This window comes from Vulpes vulpes, chromosome 16 (genome assembly GCF_048418805.1).
Source record: "Vulpes vulpes isolate BD-2025 chromosome 16, VulVul3, whole genome shotgun sequence".
NCBI classification, from domain to species: Eukaryota; Metazoa; Chordata; class Mammalia; order Carnivora; family Canidae; genus Vulpes; species Vulpes vulpes.
Genome location: NC_132795.1, coordinates 23,933,210 through 23,954,463, shown reverse-complemented (window position 1 = coordinate 23,954,463; position 21,254 = coordinate 23,933,210). Strand labels below are relative to the sequence as shown.

Genomic DNA, 21,254 nt, shown 5'->3' with positions numbered 1-21,254 from the left:
TTATAATCTCCACATGCAGTGTGGGGTTCGAACTCACAAACCCAAGATCAAGTCCCATGCTCTTCCAACTGAGCCAGACAGGTGTTCCAGGAACCCATTTCTTACTATGTGGAGGCTTTGAAGCAGGAATCATAACCTCCATAAGGGACAAATTGCCCCTTTATGACAAGACCTCAACACACAAAATACTGTCCCCACAGGAACTTCCCATTACCTATGTCGTAATATAATCGTCTTTAGCAAAGAGAAACAGGAGACTACTCCAGGTAGAATAATGTTTTACACACTTGTGCCAAACTCTACCCCTCCATCCACTGGCTTTCATTTATCTTCTAGATCACGGAAAGGCTAACACAATTAACTTTAAACAAATTTTTATTACACAAAGGTTGTCACATAATTGGATATTTTTCTACTTTGTACACAATTATTCTTACTCTCCACCGAAAGGCTGCTTAACTTTTCATCTGGTGATGGCAAACACTAAAATCCTGATTTTAACAGAATAGTAGTAAAAATGCCTCAGTGATTTAAGTTGAAAGCAGTACATTGGTACATGGCTCTTGCACTCAGTTATCAGGAATGTACAAATGTCTTTTTATTCAAAAATACAAAATAAATTATCTGTAGGCATGGACAATGACAGCAGTAAACCATTATATGTTGTCAACTGAAACCAGTAACTGATGGTTATAGCGATTTTCTTAAACATCAGCCAGCCTTTTCTTCAGTCATTTCCTTGAACTGACTTCTCTGAAGTTATGGTTGAGGAACACAGCCTTGAGCTTCCTCTCACAGTTCATTAAGAATGGTAAAGCACTATTCTAGGAATCAGAACATGCCGCCTCCCATACCACCTCCCATTCCACCCATTCCACCCATTCCTGGGTCCTTCTCTTCTTTAGGAATTTCGGTGACTACAACTTCTGCCGTGGTTAACAGAGAGGCCACTCCAGCAGCATCCAATAAAGCAGTTCTTACCACCTAAGAAAGAAGTTTGATAAATATATTACCTTTTTCCTTAGGGGAAAATGAACAAGACTTTTAGAAAATGATCAACTATTTACCTTAGTTGGATCAATGATTCCTTTTTCCACCATATTCACAAAATCTCCAAGCATAGCATCATAACCAACTTCTGAGGAACTCTGCATAATTTTCTCAACTATCAATGATCCTTCAACACCTGCATTCTTAGCAATGGTCATTGCAGGAATTTTGAGTGTTCTCTTAATAATTTCAATACCTGAAGATAAAGTTTAGCAAACTGTAGTTTCTTTTCTTTCTTTTTAAAGATTTTACTTATTCATGAGAACAGAGGCAGAAACACAAGCAGAGGGAGATGCAGGCCTCCTGCAGGGAGTCCCATGCGCAACTGGATCCCCGGACAACCTGGATCACACCCTGACCCAAAGGCAGATGCCCAACCGCTGAGCCTCCCCAGGCATCCCCAGTTTCATTCTTTTGTAAAAATTACAATTCTATTTGTCCACAGGTCAAATCATTCCCCCTGGACATGACTGCATCTTTCACCTTTTTTCTAATTTCCCTGGACATGATTGCATCTTTCATTTATTTTCTAATTATCAGTGCTCTTCTAATGTTATTCTGGAATCTTTGTGGTTTATTGTTCTATTTAATGGGCAAGGGCAACTGCATTCTAAAAGACTAAAATCAGGTTGCAAATCAACTCATGAAAGGCAATTTTACCAATTCTTTGATCTTCATTAGCTGGAGTTATTGAATCCAAGGCTGGAATGCACCGAAGCAGGGCACAACCTCCTCCCAGAACAATGCCTTCTTCAACAGCAGCTCTTGTGGCATTGAGGGCATCTGTAACTCTGTCTTTCTTTTCATTCACTTCAACATCACTTGTCCCACCAACCTAACAATTAAAAGAATTCCAGTTAGTATGGGTTTCTCCCATTCAAGATGCTGACTGGCAAGACTCACTGAAAGCACGGAGTTCAATTAAAAACATGTAAAAAAGGTCACCTATTTGTTAAAAGTGACTGCATGATTAAAGAGCTAATAGGGTCAGTGCAGTGTCTCACATCAGTCCAACACACAATCATTAACAAAACACCTTTTTCCCTAGCAATACCAAGTTCACTTCTGGCTTTAAGGAGAGTATTCCAAAAAAATTTTATATAACATATATCTCCATGACAAAGTTATTTCCCAAAACATTTTGGTTACACGGCACTATTGAAGAATACCACAGGCACTATTGGAGAATACCACAGAAACAAAATCATTTTTGGGTTCAGAACCCAAGAAACTCATTTACAGCAATGAATCTTACCTTCAACACAGCTACTCCATCTGAGAGTTTTGCCAGACGCTCATTCAGCTTTTCCTTTTCGTATTCACTAGTTGTGATATCTAACTGCTCAATGATTTCTTGAATACGCTTTTCAATTTGAGCCTTGTCACCTTTTCCTTTTAAAAGCATGGCATCATCTTTGGTCACAATGACCTCTCCAACTTTTCCTAAGTCATGAGGCTGAACATCTTCGAGATTTAGAGTCAACCCTTCTTCCCCAAACACCTACAAAAATATTTAAAAATGAACCATTGCAGCTTGGTTTTTCATTATACCAAGTTTATCAGTAATACATCAGGTGGGTGTTTTGAGGAGATAAACATCTTAGAATACTGTTATTTCTTTGAAATGTGAAATTTCAAGACAAGTTCTAGTCCAGAGAAGACTTGATCAAGTTTTTCACTGCATTTCCCACTTCTCACTTAATCCTCAATCAGAATTAATGAGCTTTATTTCAGAAAAGTATAAACTCAATTCCTCTGAGGTCACACTTTTGGTGGAACCAGGACTAGACCTTAGACCTAAACAATTAAGTCCTATGTCTTTTCTATTGTATTGAACACAGATTAGTCAAATAATCCTATTCTTGGGCTAGACTCATAGCAAGTTCGAGAAGGGACCTGGGCACATTTAATCAAACCTTTACCTCGAAAACATCCAACAGAAACAAAAATTAATAGTTAATAATAAATGATTGTGAAAAACCTAAAATCTACCTATAAATTTTAGGCCTGGAAGTATATAACATTCAGTAAACCAACATCACATATATTTTACTTACTGCACCACCAGTAGCAATAGCCATATCTTTAAGCTGGTTCTTTCTATTGTCACCAAAACCTGGAGCTTTGACTGCCACAACCTGAAGACCGACTTTTAGCCTGTTAAGAACAGTAAGAATGAGATTTAAAGTTAATTAAAATGGTTGTCTAGTTTTAAGTTCTTAGTACTAAGATTACTTAGGAAACCACTTTTTTAAAAAGGTTTTTTTTATTTGAGAGAGTGAGGGGATGCCTGGGTGGCTCAGTGGCTCATGGTGTGATCCCGGGGTCCTGGGATTGAGTCCCACATCAGGCTCCTCGCAGGGAGCCTGCTTCCCCCCTCTGCGTACGTCTCTGCCTCTCTGTCTCTCTCATGAATAAATAAATCAAATCTCGTTTAAAAAAAAAAAAAAAAAGGAGAGAGAGAGCACATGAATGGGGTTGGGGGGGTGAGGCACCCAACATGGGGCTCAATCCCAGGACCCCCGAGGACCGTGATCTGAGCTGAAAGCAGACATATAACTGACTAAGCCACCCAGGCACCCCTGGAAACCACACTTTACAATTTTTTGCTTCCTACCAACTTTTAGTCAAATTAAGACATGAAAGAGCAACTTTCCATTCATCCATACTTGCCATTACCTTTGTCAAAAATTGTTGACCTTACGGTTAAACTGAACCCAGGAAATAAATGCTAACATAAGCAAAAAACTTTTAACTACAGTGATAACTATTTTATAGATTGTGAAGATTAGAACAGTCACCAAATATTAAATTTGCAGATGTAATAAGCATTTATCCCTACACCCTATTTGTTCTATTTAGTAATGGATCAAGTTACTACTGAAGTTTGAGCAGTGTTCTTAATTCAGTTCCTTTACATATGTAAGTGTTGCTGATAAATAGCATTAAGTTCACTTGCGATTTTATCATGTAATGAATATCTGGAATATATAATCAAAGGAATGTCCACTTGAGACCAGACTGTGTGAAAAAGGAGTATTTAAACTGTTAAATACAGAGTTCGTCTATTTTATTAAAGGGCCAAATAAAAATCAGAGGGACAGATAAACATAGTATGCCAAATCAATCAGCCATCCAAAGCTACAGACACCAGTAAGATGGCTCAATGAAACTCTGGAGGCCTATTTTTTTTTTTTGACTTAAAATCCCACAATCTCATAAAGCTTTTCATAACCCATAAAGCAAATCCAAGCTAACAAACATTCAAGGATAAGTCAACTCATTCAGAGCTTTTGTGTCAAGGTATGCACTCTCCCATATAACTATTTCGTTTGTCCATTTCCATTACAATTGGAAAATTATTACTTCTAGAGCAGCCCAGAGGGCTCAGCGGTTTAGTGCCGCCTTCAGCCCAGGGCATGATCCTGGAGACCCAGGATCGAGTCCCACGTCAGGCTCCCTGCACGGACCCCGCTTCTCCCTCTCTCTGTGCCTCATGAATAAATAAATAAAATCTTAAAAAAAAAGTTTTGGGATCCCTGGGTGGCGCAGCGGTTTAGCGCCTGCCTTTGGCTCAGGGCACAATCCTGGAGACCCGGGATCGAATCCCACGTCGGGCTCCCAGTGCATGGAGCCTGCTTCTCCCTCTGCCTCTCTCTCTGTGTGTGTGACTATCGTAAATAAATAAAAATTTTAAAAAAACTTAAAATTCTTTTTTGAGATTTGCTTTATTCATGAGACACACAGAGGCAGAGACCCTCTCCCTCTCAGCAGAGGGAGAAGCAGGCTCCCTATGGGGAGCCTGACACAGGATTTGATCTCAGGACCTCGGGATCACAGCCTGAGCCAAAGACAGTCAACCATTGAGCCACCCTTAAAATTTTAACAGATTATGTAACTAAATACGTTTTGACCTAAAATGGAAATCAATAGTTTACTTATAATTAAAAAATAGGTATCACATTCAAAACTAGGCTGTCTTATGAAAAACTTGCACAAAATATTAAGGACTTTCAAGCAGAACTCATTCAAAAAAAAAAACAAACCATTTTAACAGAGCTCACGAAGCATACCTGTATATATGCTAATATGAGTGGTGCAATGTGGGGGTACATAAAGGGGATTTCAAACACCAATATAAAAAAACTGCCTTTCATCTGGAAATGTAAACCAAATACGAAAGCCTATTACCTATTTAAAACAAGTGTACTCAGAGCTTCTCCATCAACATCTTCAGCAATTATGACCAAGGGCTTACGGTGAGCATTGGCAATTTCAAGAGCAGGTACAATGGACTGGACACTAGAAATCTTCTTTTCACTCAATAGAACATAGGCATCTTGGAATTCACATTTCTGACCTGCAAAAATAAACATTTCAAACCAACTTAAGACATTATAACAATACCCTGAAAATAACTGCAATTTAGTTAAGTGAAAAAACTATAAACCAAAGTTTTAGTACATCTCAAATGACTGAGTTCATGTTTTTCCCTTCATTTCTCATTTACAATAACTTTTGGGATACCTAAATTTATCTTTTAGAAGTATGACCTGATTAATGCTTACAGTGTGACCCATGGCAACCTGTATATTTTTTTAAATTTCATTTACTGACTTGTTCTTACCTTTCGACGTATTAATAAAGTATGGAGAAATATAACCTCGATCAAACTTCATGCCTTCAATAATTTCCAATTCATCATTCAGTGTTTTTCCATCCTATAAAAATCATTTAGCTGTATGAATTTCATTACAGAAACACAAAAAGTTGTAATTATAGACCAGATTAGGAGACCGCACTGATCACAAGGGATCCAGGCGTGTAAGTATGCAAATGCCCTAGGGGATCAAACTGCAATTCTGCAAAAATTTCAAAAATGCATTTTTGAATTTTTACATCTAGAAGAATAGTATCATTTAAGTTACAACGGATTCCTCAGTCACAGGGAAGGCTAAAAAATTCACACACAACTCAGGAAATACCCTAGTCTACGTGAATGCTAAAACATGCATAAAGGAATCAAGCATGAAACGCATAAATTTTTCTATTTGAAAACTGTTTTGATCAGACAACTCATCTCAAGCTATCATTAAAAACACTTACCTTTACTGTGATGACACCCTTTCTTCCAACCTTTTTCATTGCATCAGAAATGATGTTGCCAATTTCTTTGTCTCCATTCGCAGAAATCGTAGCAACCTAAAACAATCAAGTTACTCTTCCAAGTTAAAAGGTAAGGCCAGCATCCTCAGTCAGCTCCCCTCCCTTTTCCTAGTAACTTCAAAACTGATTAATATTGGGGCAGGGGGAACCTATGGACAAGCAGATGTGGTCTAATAGGTCTAACAATTAATGGCTGAAGAACATCTTCCATACAAACAAATGAGTTTTACTCACAGCCATGTAAAACTAAAGTGACCACAAAGACTCTAGTTATGGTCACTGCATGATTTTCAGATGTTTTTTAAGAAGAAATGCTTTCCATGTCAAGTGACTGGGTGGTATCATTATTCTGACACTGGTATAGGATTATGGAATAAAATCACATTTACCATAAAATATGAAAAATCCTTACCTGTGCAATTTCTTCAGGGGTTGTCACGGGTTTAGACTGCTTCTTAAGTTCAGCAATTACAGCATCAACAGCTAACATCACACCTTATTCAAGAGTAAATGCCATTACAAAACTTATTCTCTCAGGGCTCCACACCAAGTAAAAATTTCAATTTGTGTTAAATGTTTTAATGTTAATGGCCTATATAATGCATCTATGCCAGCACTTTTCCTAATTGCAAGGAGTTGAATGGCACGCACCAAAACAGGAACTTTAGTAAGTGAAGACTCACAAGCCAAAATTATTTTGAAAACTGGACTAAAGGAAAAAAACCAAGAGCATAATTTCAAGAATTTCACCATTCAACTCATTCTATGTAAGCTATTGACAATCCATCATGTTGCATGTTTCCAACAGGGTCACCCAACACTTTCCTCAACTGTATGACAGGGTTATGCCCCTACAGGTTTTAATTATCTGAAATTTTCTCATTTAATATATAATCAAAAAATTTGCTTTAATAGTCAATAGCATCACAACCTGGATTTATGAGAACCCAATTTTGTTCAACGAGTAGGATTAGTTCTGGCTCTTCCCTTTATTTTGAGAAATATAACTTAAAGAAAAAATCCAGGGACGCCTGGGTGGCTCAATGGTTGAGCATCTGCCTTCAGCCCAGGGTGTGATCCTGGAGTCCCAGGATTGAGTCCCACATTGGGCTCCCTTGCAGGGACCCTGTTTCTCCCTCTGCCTGTGTCTCTGTCCTTCATGAATAAATAAATCTTAAAAAAAAAAAAAAAAAAAACTAGCATAGTACCCATAGCATAAGGCAGGCATCTAATTGCTATTTGCCAAAGGAAAACTCAATTTAAGACCTTTTTTTTTGAGAGAGGAGAAACAAGACTTAACTTTTTAAGACACTTCAAAACACTGGCAACAATGAAGAGACTTTCCTACCTCTCCTGATTTCCACAGGATTAGCACCTTTGCTAATCTTCTCGAAGCCTTCCTTGGCAATAGAGCGTGCCAAGACAGTAGCAGTAGTGGTGCCATCCCCAGCCTCTTCGTTTGTGTTATTGGCAACATCTTGAACAAGTTTAGCGCCAATATTTTTATATTTGTCTTTTAAGTCAATTGACTTTGCTACGGTCACACCATCCTTTGTTACTTTGGGACTTCCCCAACTCTGCTCAATAATGACTGTTCTTCCCTATAATTAGAGGGAAAAAAAGTGACAGAATCACATACCTGAGTGCATTTAGCTTGAAACACAATGAACAGTTTTTAATTACTTGAAAGCCTCAACACAAGTTGTCGCTTTTATTAAATGTGCAAGAATCTCAAAGGCAAATCCATCAGTGTTCTTAGCTTACAAACAAAATGACCTTTTCTGTTGCCAAATGCATAACCATGCATGAGGGTTTTATGGAAGATAAAAATCCCAGAGACTAAAGTTGTCATCTCATTAAAACATACACACACACACAGAAAACCAAACAACCTGGTAGCTCATAATGAAATTTCAGAATATCCTTCACATGATTCATAATTAAGTTTTGTCCAGTGCCTGCTATCTATGAAAATAATAAGAAAAGAGGCTTCAAAATTTAGCTACTAAATAAAATACCAAAAGCAAGGCAAGTACAGTTCACTCTTCCAGGGGCTGATTCAATGTTAAATCTCAAATCATGGTGCAAACAGTATTGGCAGCTTCTGGATCTGAACCAAAGCTGCTACTTGGGAGGCATGCAAATGCCACGTTTTATACAATATGTATCAATACTCTGATATTGGATCTGTCTTCCTGCAATCAAGCATCACTCCATTTGTGCATCACCTTCAAAGGTCTCCTCAAAACGGGTTACCCTTTCACTCATCACCCTCTTCATATTAAATGAGACAAAAATCTTCATTACAGTCCTTCCACCAATGGTATGAACTGCCAGGGAAAAATCCAAACCTTAAGCAGGCAAGCAAGATTAATTCTACCTCCCATTTTCAAATCCACTTTGAGCTGTGAGTTACCACTCCATTACATCAGACATTGTAGGAAAGAAAGTTTCGCAAATTTTAAAGAAACGGTTTTAAGACCGTTGTTATCTACCTAAAAGAAAAGAGTAAGCAGTAATTGGGAACTCTTACATATTTATTGGAGTTTTTTTTTTTTTTTTAAAGGTTAAGGACAACTTTATTGCTTCCAGAGACTTTTACCGTCAGTACGCGGTTCTGATTGCAATACCTTCCTCAGACTGCACGAGGAGCCCAGGATCCATAAGTCATTAGGACAAATACAGGTAGGGCAATTTCCATCAAGAAAATACTAGTAGCTTAACCTAAATCTAGGCTCCTAAATTTATTACATGTTACAGACCCAAATCAGACATCTGTCCCAGTATCTAGAGAAGTCCTACTGATTCTAAATGAGTGAACAATGGGTACGGAAGTACTTACTGCTCAGCAGCTCGGTGGGACTCTCTGACATAATTAAATTTCTACTCCTGAACTCACGATACTGTAAATTCCAACAAAATAAAAAACAATGATACCTTTGGCCCCATAGTAACGGCTACGGCATCGGCTAGGAGATCTACACCTTGAAGCATTAAGGCTCGGGCATCGGCACCGAATTTTACATCCTTGGCATAGGCCCGGGTGAGATGAGGAGCCAGGGCTCTGGACACTGGCCGGACGTGGCGGAGGACTGCGGGTAACCGAAGCATGTCTGCGGAGGGGCGGAAAGCACCAGGTTAGCAGTACTCCCACACTGGCTGCACCCTTGGTGCCCCGCAGCCACCCGGATACCGCGCGGCCTGCCCCCGGGGGCACAGCGGGCACCTGCGCCAGCGCCCACGGGAGGCCGACCGCGCGCCCACCCCGCGGCACGCGCAGAGCACGCCCATCGCCTTCCCCGCGGCCGCTAAAACCGAGCGAACCTTTCACCGCTTCAACAGCTTAGAGAAAATGCGCTCCCGAAAACCCAAGTCTGCAGCAAAGGCATGGGCGCTCGAGGGAGGAGGGGAAAAAAACCCATTCCTGAAGGTACAAAAATGTGCTTAGTAAGATGCGGCTCCGGGCCTCTGTGCCCGGAGCAGCCCGGGGCCGCCACGCTGGGGGCCCGGCCACGTGTCTTTCCCCCAGGACGCCCTCCGCAAGGTCACGGTGTGCGCGGGGCCCGCGGCCCGCGGCGGCTGCGACCACCCAGCGCGGCGCCCTGCGCACGGCCCGGGGGGCGGCGGGGGCGGCGGGGACGGCGGGGGCGGCAGGGGCGGGCCCGCCGAGCACGCTCCCGACCCCCACCCCGGGCCAGCCCGCCCGCGGCGCCCTGCAGGGAGCAGTGCGGGCCGCACGTGACGGCAGCGCCGGACCCCGTGAGGCCTGGCCCGGCGGCGGGGGCTGCGCGCCCCGGGAGCCCCGGCCCTCGCCCGCCCGCCGCCCTCTCAGACCGCGGGGGGCGCGGCGCTCCGGGGCGCGGGCGCGGGGTACCTGCGAGACGGCGGCGGAGCGTGCGGGCGGCGAGGCAGGCCGGCGGCGGCGACTGAGGGGCAGAGCGCACGGCGCGCACGGCAAAGAGCCAGTGTCCCCTCCCTCCGCCGCCCTCCCCCCGCCCCGCGGCCCCGCGCGCGCCGGCGCCTCCCAGCCCTGCCCGCCCGCCCGGGCCCGGCAATCGGCACGCGCCCCGCGCCAGCCCCGCCCCTCGCTACCCGCGGCAGGGCCAGGCCGGCGGGCTCAGCCCCCTCCGGCCGGCTTAGGCTAGTTCCCGGGCTGCGCTGGGTTCCAGAACTTTCCGGGAAGCGCGGCGCTCTCTGGGGGGGTCAAGGTTCACGGCGCGTCATTTCCGGGAGAGGGGCGAGGAGGTAGTACTTTCACCTCCGCGGGCGGCCTGGAAAGGCCTAGAAAGAAGTCCCCTTTCCTTCCGCCTGGGCGTCCCCGCGTCAGCGGCCGGCGCGCGGGGCCGGGGGCCAATCGCAGCGCGCGCTGGCGCGGCCACCCTCTCCTGCGGGGAGGGGCGGGGCGCGGGAGCGAGCGCGCATGCGCGCCGGGCGGCCTTTTCCCACGTTCACGTGGCCTGGGGGTCGGACTGCGGGTCTCCTGGCGGCGGCGGCGGCGGCTCCAGAGCGAGTGGGACTGCGGCGGCCGGAGGCATGGTGAGGCCCGCGGGGCTGGCGGCCGGCCCTACCCGAAGCGCGGGGGCAGCCGTGCGGGGAGGGGAGGGGGCCCCAAGGGGCTCAGCTGCAGGGGCCGCGCAGAGGCCGGGCCCACCGCCCCTCGCCGGCGCCTGGGCCCTGCACGCGGGAGCCCTGCACGCGGGAGCCCGGCTCGCCTGCAGCCCGGGCCGGGCCGGGGACGGACGCGCGCCTCCCGCGGGGCCTCTGCCCGCGCAGCATCTGCGGAAGCCCGGCTGCAGGCGCGCGCCTTGATGGCTTTTGCAGAAATGTCCCGGAGAAACCCAAGGAAGGAAAATCTTTGACCTTGAAGTCAACCAAGGTTGCCCTTAAAGCTCGTCCGAGGGCTGAGCACAGCAGCAGCAGCCACCCCTAACAGCTGCAGAACGGGAAATTAGACTCATGAGAGCAAAACACTCAAGTGGCGTGTTTTTTTTTTTTTTTCCTTTAAACGAATCTGAGCCTTGGCGTTAACTTTGAAAGCCACGCACGTGCTTTTTTGACGAGTAACGCTGAGAATATAACCGCATAACTACTGCTATTTCAGATTTGACGTCCCATTTCCTCTCTTACAGGCAGGGCAGGCGTTTAGGAAGTTTCTTCCCCTGTTTGACCGGGTTTTAGTCGAAAGGAGTGCAGCTGAAACTGTAACCAAAGGAGGTATCATGCTACCAGAAAAATCTCAAGGGAAAGTGTTGCAAGCAACAGTAGTGGCTGTTGGATCGGGTTCCAAAGGAAAGGTAAGTGGGGCTAACGTTGAACCGTTTTTATGTGGAGTGGAGGGGGAAAAAAGGAAATCTCGATTATTAAAAGTAGTTAGCCATTTGGTGGCTGAGTATGATCGGCCTTTTCTTCAAATTCTAAGTCTTTGATAAACCAAAAAACCGTATTTATGATGATCCGTGGGTGCTTTTACAAGTTGGGGAAAATTTAAACTCTAGGTTTGACCTCTAACATCGTAATTGCCCTAATCTTTTAACTCTTTTTGGCCTTAGTGGGTGTGCTTATGAAAGGAACAGGTTGGACCTAGCTTTAGAGGCATTCTCCAGTTGATTGCTTAGACCTCAGACCTCCAAGTCGGACACAATACACAAATGCCTTGGGGTCAGATATCAGATAGATTAATTGTATTGTTCTAGTTGTCTGTAAGGAAGAAAGTTCTAGCAAGGAGGTGTATCCTGGAGTCAGGACCAGGAAGGTTTTGGGGCAGGGGCGCTATGCTGCAGTCTCTTAAATCTATACTTTTTTTTTTTTTTTTTTAATTCATTTATTCATGAGACACAGAGAAAGGCAGAGGGAGAAGCAGGCTCCATGCTGGGAGCCCGACATGCGCCTCTATCCTGGGACCCCAGGATCATGCCCTGGGCTGAAGGCGGCGCTAAACCCGCTGAGCTACCTGGGCTGCCCAAATCTGTACTTTGTTGGAAAAGAAATTGAATCATAAAAGAAGTATATGTTCCAAATTCTGGCAGTACCTCTTGAATTTTTGTGTATTGGAAGAAGTTAAACATGACCACCACATATGCAGTTTCAAAAACAGATTTTGTGTAGTCTGGAGGTTATGTTAATATTTAACCAAAAAGTTAGCTTACCTTAGCTTTTCCAATGTAACTCTTTAAACTGTACTCTGAAGTTAGGTTTTAGTTTAAGCATCCCTGTATGCCTTGTTTCAAAGTATAATTATAACAGTGCTGTTCTTGAGCAAAGAACTACAGTAAAAGGATAAAGCGTGTCCCTTGGCCACCAAATCCTTTTTTAGCAGTTGATTTGAGTGAGCATGTTTAATTAATAAAAGGTGTGAATATTTGGTGAACTATGTTCTAATAAATATCCTTATTTTCTTAAGGGTGGAGAGATTCAACCAGTTAGTGTGAAAGTTGGAGATAAAGTTCTTCTCCCAGAATATGGAGGCACCAAAGTAGTCCTAGATGACAAGGTGTGTAAATTTAATATTTATTTCTTCTTAAAAGTTAAGTAACAAATACTTAATACAGTTTTCTTAAGTAATGGTTTTCCCTGTCTGCAGGATTATTTCTTATTTAGAGATGGTGACATTCTTGGAAAGTATGTGGACTGAAATCATTCTTAAAACGGCATGAAGCGAAGCTGCCCATTCCAGTGAAGTTGTGAAATCTTGCATCATGTAAATAATTTTCATGTCTCTCTTTTATAATAAACTAATGGTATCCAAACTAATGATATCCAGTGTCTCTAAAATTTAGTTTTAGTGTACTGATACAGAAATGAGCAAATAAAAATACATAAACGAGTGGTTAATCTTTATTTGGTGATTTAAGATGGTTTAGGGTTTTCCAGTGTTTTAAGTAACCTGCAGAGAATTCTGGGCAAGGGGCTTTCCAATTTTCACATTGTATTTAGCTTTATTTAGTAAATTATTGATGCTGATACAAAGTCATGGATTTCTCTTATTTTTAAAAGTAGAAATATTTTAGGGGTGCCTGGGTGGCTCAGTGGTTGGGCGTCTGCCTTTGGTTCAGGGCGTGATCCTGGAGTCCCGGAATCAAGTCCCACGTCAGGCTCCCACATGGAGCCTGCTTCTCCCTCTGCCTGTGTCTCTGCCTCTCTCTGTGTGTCTCTCATGAATAAACAACTGAAATCTTTAAAAACAAATATTTTCGGGGATCCCTGGGTGGCTCAGTGGTTTAGCGCCTGCCTTCGGCCCAGGGCGTGATCCTGGAGTCCCAGGATCGAGTCCCACATCAGGCTCCCCGCATGGAGCCTGCCTCTCTCTCTGTGTCTCCCATGAATGAATAAATAAAATCTTTTAAAAAATAAAGTAAAATGAAAGCAAACATTTTAACTTAATGTATAACCAGCTTATGTTGAAGTATGGTTTCTCACTTAAGGGATCCTATAAGTTTTCCCATTTTTAGTACTTGGTACTACTACATAACTTACTTTGCAAAAAGTCAATGGAAGGTTTACTAGCCTTGAATGCCTTTCATGTGCCAGGTCTTGCGTGGTAGTGACTGCGGCTAATACTTCAGGAGCATTTTCTACTCCCTGGCTACTGTTGTAGGTACTTGGTGTATATCACTCGTCTTGATCTTTCAACAACCCTCTAGGGTAGTTATTCTCATCTTGCCAAGGAGGAAGGTAAGAGACACACAAGCACAGGTTGAGTAATAACCAAGCACACACTCAGTAGGAGGTGGCAAAGCCAGGATTTGGACATAAGGCATTCCACCTCCAGGTGCTTTGTCTGTGGCTACTAGGTCATAATTTTAAGGACTCCATGCACATTTCAATCCTGGTTGATTTGGACATCTACATCTAGTTCATAATTTGTTGAATTTAACAAATAGGGAATGGAGTTGGAGCTTGATTTAGCTATAGTAGCTAGGGAGAGAAGATTTGAACCCAAACAGTCGCATACCAGACTTGAAGAATTATGCCCTAGATTAGTCTTGTGGAATTGAAACCTAATTGAAATTGTAAACAGCATAGAATTTAACAGCCCCAACTTTTGGTGTCGTCCTTAAAGTATGTACATATTTATGTAAATCACGTGTTAGTGCCTTATGGTATACTAAGGCTTAATTTTTGTCATCCTCAGTACAAGAATTATGATTAAAAGAATTTATAGAACCCTAGTGAGTCATCAGTTTCCTATTGTTCCTGAGGCACAGCTAGATAGCCTTGCTATAAAGAGCTTTTGCTCTTTTTAACCTTGTTAAGCAGGATTTCCCTGTTTTACCAATGAGAAAACTGACTCAGAAGAGATAGGAAACTTCAAGGTTTTGTGGCTGGTAAATTGTAGAGTTAGGCATATGATCCCCAATTCTGTTTTTCAAACACCCAAGCAAATGAATTTTGAGATTAAAAGCAATAGTTCATAAACCTTGGTTCATCCTTAGAATTACCTGGTGTTTTTAAAACTTCAGAACTCCGTTTTATAATCTCCTAAATTAAAAGGATGGGGGAATTTTTTTGTGTCATATTAGTGGTCCATAATGCTTGTCTAGCAGAATTGTTAAATAATTTTAGATTATGAGGTCATACTAGAAATTAATAGAGAAAATAATTTTGGCATGAGAAATTTAAGCCAAAAATAAGGGTGCTGAGGGTGTTGAACCACATTTTTTTCACAACAGGATGCTGTTTGCCTTTTGGCCAACAAATAAGATAAAATTCCAACTGGAACTTTAATGATTATACTACCATTTTTGAGCATTTGCTGCATTGTTCTAGGCATTTAACAGACTCTTAAATAACGAAATCACAGGAACTTGGTGAGGCAGTTACTCCTTGCTTTCTATAAGGTAACCTCACTTTTAAGTCATAGTTTGGGATTGAATTCAGGTTAGTCTGACTTCAAAGTGCTTAAGGGGCTTTTGGGTGGCTCACTTGGTTAAGCATCCAACTCCTGATTGGGATTCTGGTCATGATCCCAGGGTTGTGAGGGTTCCATACATGGTGGGGAGTCAGATTATCTCCCTCTGCCCCCCTTACCATGACATCTATATATCTCAATGAATAAATCTTAAAGTGCCTTGGGATGCCTGGGTGGCTTGGCAGTTGAGTGTCTGCCTGAGGCTCAGGGCATGATCCCTTTCTGAGATGGGGTCCCTGCATGGATGGAGCCTGCTTCTCCTTCTGCCTGTGCCTTTCTCTGTGTGTCTCTTGAGTAAATAAAATCTTTAATCTTTAAAAAAAAAAAAAAGTGCCTTAAACTTGTACACAAAAGATCTGGGAAATTGCGAATAAAATGATCAGAAAGCTATTGTGTTATATGAGTATTACCTTTAATATTTTTCCTCCTATTCCAGAAAATGTTGGCTTTACAAAAACTTTAAAAGTTAGGAATTATAAGATTTCATTTTTACTTTACAATAACACAACATGTGATTTAAAATCTCTTAACAGGGCAGCCTTGGTGGCGCAGCGGTTTAGCGCTGCCTGCAGCTCATGGCCTGATCCCGGAGACCCCGGGATCAAGTCCCATGTCAGGCTCCCTGCCTGGAGCCTGCTTTTCTCTCTCTGTCTCACTCTATAAATAAAATCTTAAAAAAATAAAATAAAATAAAATCTCTTAACAGATTTTTTTTTAATTTTTTATTTATTTATGATAGTCACAGAGAGAGAGAGAGAGAGGCAGAGACACAGGCAGAGGGAGAAGCAGGCTCCATGCACCGGGAGCCCGACGTGGGATTCGATCCCGGGTCTCCAGGATCGCGCCCTGAGCCAAAGGCAGGCGCCAAACCGCTGCGCCACCCAGGGATCCCTCTTAACAGATTTTTTTTTTTTATAATATTTTTTTTTAATTTTTATTTATTTATGATAGTCACAGAGAGAGAGAGAGAGAGGCAGAGACACAGGCAGAGGGAGAAGCAGGCTCCATGCACTGGGAGCCCGACGTGGGATTCGATCCCGGGTCTGCAGGATCGCGCCCTGGGCCAAAGGCAGGCGCCAAACCGCTGCGCCACCCAGGGATCCCTCTTAACAGATTTTTAAGTGTACAATACAGTTTTGTTATAGGCACATTGTTGTACATCACATCTCTAGAACTTTTTCATCTTGCTTATCTGGAACATTAGGTCTTGATTAGCAGCTCCCCATTTTCCCCTTTCCTTAGTCCCTGGCATCTACCCTTCTACTTGTGGATTTTACAGTCTTGTTCCCACTAATTATTCTACCACATTGTATTCAATATAAATATAAACTTTTTTTTTTTAAAGATTTATTCATGAGAGACACAAAGCAGGGAGCCCGATGTGGGACTCGATCCCCAGACCTCGGAATCACGCCCTGAGCCAAAGACAGATGCTCAACACTGAACCACCCAGGTGTACACTTTTATTTATTTATTTAAAAAAAAATTGTTTTTAAGTATTTTATCTACTTATTCATGAGAGACACAGAGGGAAAAGCAGGCTCCATGCAGGGAGCCCGATGTGGGACTCGATGGTGAGACTCCAGGATCACGACCCGGGCCGAAGGCAGGTGCTAAACCACTGAGCCATCCAGGGATCCCCTAAATATAGACTTTTATATTTAAGTGTGAGATCTGACAAGGCAAGTCTTCCCATGCACTTGCCTGGTCATAAACACTTTTAACCTTGATAAAGGCTGCCAGATTGTTCTCCTGAATGATACCAAATCTTAACGTGTCTCTTCCAGCAAGTTATTTGTTGTTTTTACCGCATCCACACCAAAATGGAGTTTTGAACTCTTGGTTTATTTATGTGAAGAGTATTTACATGGTTTTCTTTTCTTTTTTTTAAGATTTTATTTATTCATGGGAGACACACAGAGAGAGGCAGAGACACAGGCAGAGGGGAAAGCAGGCTCCATGCAGGGGGCCTGATGTGGGACTTAATCCCACAACTCCAGGATCACGCCCTGAGCCAAAAGCAGCCGCTCAATCGCTGAGCCACCCAGGCGTTCCTTACGTGGTTTTCTTTACCCTTAAGTAACCTTGTATAGAAAGCCCAATCAAATCTAAGCTCTGATCCTGTGTTGCTTACATACTAGTTATGTGACATGGACAAACTAACTCCTCTCGGTTTAAGAATTAACTAAAAGGAGGACACTAGATGTCCCTTAACATTTTGAGTCAAGCCTGTTTTTTTTTTTCCTTAAACTTTGATTTTCTTTAAAAATGGGTAAGATTCACTTAGTTAAAAATTGAAAAGGATATATACTATAAAACACATTGAAAAATATCCTTCCATTCCCTATCCCCCAGCCACTGTCCTATACTTAGAAGCAACTAGTGTTACATTTTATATTTTTAGGGGTATCTTAGTATACATTTTGTGTGTGTGTGCGCGCGCGTGTGCTCAAGGGCATATATATATATATATATATATGGATCTTATATTGTGAAATACATATATATTCATTTTTTTCTTTTTTAAAAAAATAACATTCCAGACATGCCATTTGCCACCCTTTTTTCTTTTTGTATTAAATTGTCTTTGGAATGAATCTATGAAGAATATAAAGAGCTTTTTAAATTTTCATTATAGCTGTGTAATGTTCTATTAGATGACTGAACCATAATTTAAGCATTTTCCACTGATGAATATTTATAGTCTTTTTTATTTTTTTTAAATTTATTTATGATAGTCACAGAGAGAGAGAGAGAGGGAGGCAGAGACACAGGCAGAGGGAGAAGCAGGCCCCATGCACCGGGAGCCCGACGTGGGATTCGATCCCGGGTCTCCAGGATCGCGCCCTGGGCCAAAGGCAGGCGCTAAACCACTGAGCCACCTGGCTGCCCAAATATTTATAGTCTTATGCTATTAGCAACACTTCTTCAGTGAATAGAATTTTTGCATAAATTATTTTTCTCAGGTAACAAGTATATCTGTAAGAAATTCCTAGACACGTCATTGCTTTGACAAAGGGTATGTGGATTTTTTAGTCATATGTATATATATAACTGGAGGGTATTATGCTGAGTGAAATAAGTCAATCGGAAAAGGACAAACATATGGTCTCATTCATTTGGGAAATATAAAAAATAGTGAAAGGGAATAAAGGGGAAAGGAGAAAAAATGTGTGGGAAATATCAGAAAGGGAGACAGCACATGAAAGACTCCTAACTCTGGGAAACAAACTAGGGGTGGTGGAAGGGGAGGTGGGCGGGGGGTGGGAGTGAATGGGTGACGGATGCTGAGGTGTGCGCTTGACGGGATGAGCACTGGGTGTTATTCTATATGTTGGCAAAATTTATAAGAAAAAAATATATGTGTATATATACACACACACATCTCCATGTTGCCCTTTATAGAAGTTCTATCAATTAACAGTCCTCCTAACAGCAATGTATGAGACTAATTTCTTCCCAGCCTCAATAATAGAGAATGTTATAAAGGTTTTTAATTTTATCATTTTACTCTTACTATGAGAATTAGCATCTCGTGTTGACAGTCACTTCTGGTTCCTTTACTGTTAACTGACTATTCCTATTGACTGTGAATAATCTTTGCCTCTTTCTTTCTACTGGACAAATGGCCTTTTATGATTTGTGTGTTATCTTTATTTATTTTTAAAGATTTAATTTACTTATTCATGAGAGACACACAGAGAGAGGCAGAGACACAGGCAGAGGGAGAAGCAAGCTCCATGCAGGGAGCCTGACGTGGGACTTGATCCCGGGTCTCCAGGATCACGGATCACGCCCCTGGCCGAAGGCGGCGCTAAACCGCTGAGCCACCGGGCTGCCCGATATCCTTATTAGAGAAATTGGTTCTTTGTGATTAGTTTTTGCCTCCAGTTTATCATTTTGGCTTTGATTCTGTTTATACTTTGAACGTGCAGGAAGTTATTTTGGTATAGCTGAATTAATATTTTCCATTTATGGCTTGTGGGTATTATATCAAACTGAAAAGTCTTCTCCAATACTTAAAAGTTCTTCCATGGTTTCTATAGGTGTTTTTACAGTTGTTGTTGGTTTTTTATTTCAGTCTTGGCTTTACCTGGAGATTTTCCTGTTATAAGACATACAGAATGGATCCCTCCCCCTTCCCTCTAAGAGATTAAGTCTAGTTCTTTAAGACATGTTAAATTTTAGCCCAAGTCTTGCAAAATGGTCTTTCAGTAGCATTTAGCCTGGAGACTTGACTTGGAAAAAGCATCATTGGGTAGTTGAGTGTCGGTTCAAAAAGGCCTTTGAAGTCATTCATTTTTATTTTGAACATGTGCCAGGCACTGCTTGGAGATACCAGAATGAATAAAGTTGAGGAGGGAGAAATAAACAACTAAATCAAAAGCACGATTTTATTTTATTTATTTTTTAAGTAAACTCTAATCTTCAACATGGGGCTCAAACTCAAAACTCCAAGATCCAGAGCCACATGCTCTATCAAATGAGCCAGTCAGGTTCCCCAGCACAATTTTAGGTCATGGAGAAAATCTAGAAAGTGCTGCTAACTTTATGAAAGACAATAGGTGCTCTACTGAAAACAGGAAATTATAGTAGTCTGTTGTGACTGGTCTCTTCTGATCACATTTTCTCTTCCTGAAGGTTCAGGAACCACTGTATTAATTATCTATTGTTACATAACAAATCACCCCAAATGTAGTGCCTTAACAATGAACATCTCACATTGTATCTGTAGGTCAGAAATTTAGGAGTATCTTATTGGGATGGCTCTGGGTGGTGGTAGTGAGGTCTCTGCCATCATCCAAAGACTTATCTGGGGCTGGAGGTTATACTTCCAAGATGGTTCAGGCACATGCTGGCAAGTTGCTGCTTGATTTTGGTGGGAGCCTCAGTTCCTCACCAGGAACCTTCATAAGGCTACTTGAGTGTCGTCACACATGGTAGCTTTCTCACCCAGGGCAGGTAAGCTAAGAAAGCAAGGCAAAAGCCACAATGTCTTTTTTTTTTTTTTTTTAAGATTTTATTTGAGCAAGAGTGAGCGAAAGAGTGCACAAGTGGGTTGGAGGGACAGAAGGAGAGGGAGAAGCAGGCTCCCCACTCCCCACTGAGCAGGGAGCTGGATGGGGTGCTCAGTGGTGCTCAATCTCAGGACCCCAGGATCATGAACTGAGCTGAAGGCACATGCTTAACCAACAGGTGCCCCTCCATAATGTCTTTTATGACCTAACACCAGAAGTCACAACAGAATTTTTATAATATTCTATTATACAGGTCAGCCCAATTTAGTATGAAAGAGAACCACACAGATATGTACATAACAGAGAGGCACCTGGCTGACTCCGTCATCAGAAAAGCATGCAATTTTAGACCTCAGGGTCATGAGTTTGAACCCCACATTTGATGTAGAGGTAACTACAAAAATAATTTTTAAAAGATGCACATACCAGGATAGTCTTTGGGGGCCATCTTGGCAGCTGGCTACTACAATCACCAATTTGGTCAAATATTCTATCATTATAGAGAGAAAAGTGAAGTGCCATAGGGGTTTGGTATCTTACTCATCTATAGTCAAAGTTATCTAAGTTTGAACTCTATTTTTTTTTAAAGGAAATTTCTTTTTATTTTTTTAAGATTTTATTTATTATGAGAGACACATGCAGAAAGAGGCAGAGAGACACAAGTAGAGGGAGAAGCAGGCTCCAGGCAAGGAGCCCAATGTGGGACTCGACCCAGGGTCTCCAGGATCACGCCCTGGGCAGAAGGCAGGCGCTAAACCACTGAGCCACCCAGGGATCCCACAGATATCCTTTTATATAGTTCTTTATCCTAAAATGGAGTTGGATGCTTACCCTTTACCTAAACCTTGGCTTAGGACTTAAACCTCAGCTAGAGATAGATGGGTTTACACCTCTGTGGTCATATATGGAGAGGTGGATACTGAGCAAGATCAAAGAAGATCTGTGAAGGGGAACAGACAGAAAGTAAGAGATTTAAGACATTTTGCTTTTTTTTTTTTTTTTTTTTTCAACTAGGCTTCACACCCAGCATGGATTCCAAAACAGGGCTTAAACTCATGACCCTGAAATTAAGACCTGAGCTGAGATCAAGAGTCGGACGCTCAGCTGACTGA

At 42.4% G+C, this 21,254-nt stretch overlaps 2 protein-coding genes across 5 annotated transcripts in view; one reads left to right on the top strand and one right to left on the bottom strand.

Moving 5' to 3' along the window:
- Positions 1-357: 357 nt before the first annotated feature.
- HSPD1 (heat shock protein family D (Hsp60) member 1) lies at positions 358-10,599 on the bottom strand. Of its 3 annotated transcripts, none has more exons than XM_026002603.2 (12): positions 10,309-10,599; positions 9,154-9,329; positions 7,565-7,817; positions 6,629-6,711; positions 6,157-6,252; positions 5,678-5,771; positions 5,242-5,410; positions 3,108-3,207; positions 2,306-2,551; positions 1,711-1,885; positions 1,068-1,246; positions 358-984 (listed from the first exon to the last, which is right to left on the bottom strand). In XM_026002603.2, the coding sequence occupies exons 2-12, from the start codon at positions 9,325-9,327 to the stop codon at positions 832-834; spliced, it is 1,722 nt and encodes a 573-aa protein (XP_025858388.1). In that variant the 5' UTR covers positions 9,328-9,329; positions 10,309-10,599; the 3' UTR covers positions 358-831. The 3 variants fall into 3 exon arrangements, with proteins under 3 accessions (XP_025858388.1, XP_072597384.1, XP_025858387.1); XM_072741283.1 differs by lacking the exon at positions 10,309-10,599 and adding an exon at positions 10,091-10,248; XM_026002602.2 differs by lacking the exon at positions 10,309-10,599 and adding an exon at positions 9,541-9,831.
- Positions 10,590-21,254, top strand: part of HSPE1 (heat shock protein family E (Hsp10) member 1) — a 39,382-nt gene continuing 28,717 nt past the window's right edge. Inside the window, exons 1-4 of one of the 2 annotated variants that reach the window (XM_072741284.1) lie at positions 10,590-10,752; positions 11,346-11,510; positions 12,617-12,706; positions 12,797-13,039. In XM_072741284.1, coding sequence (XP_072597385.1) covers positions 10,750-10,752; positions 11,346-11,510; positions 12,617-12,706; positions 12,797-12,847 — 309 coding nt within the window. In that variant the 5' untranslated portion in view covers positions 10,590-10,749 and the 3' untranslated portion in view covers positions 12,848-13,039. Of the gene's footprint in view, positions 10,753-11,345; positions 11,511-12,616; positions 12,707-12,796; positions 13,040-21,254 lie in introns of those variants that run through there. The other variant, XM_026002606.2, reaches the window with a different exon arrangement.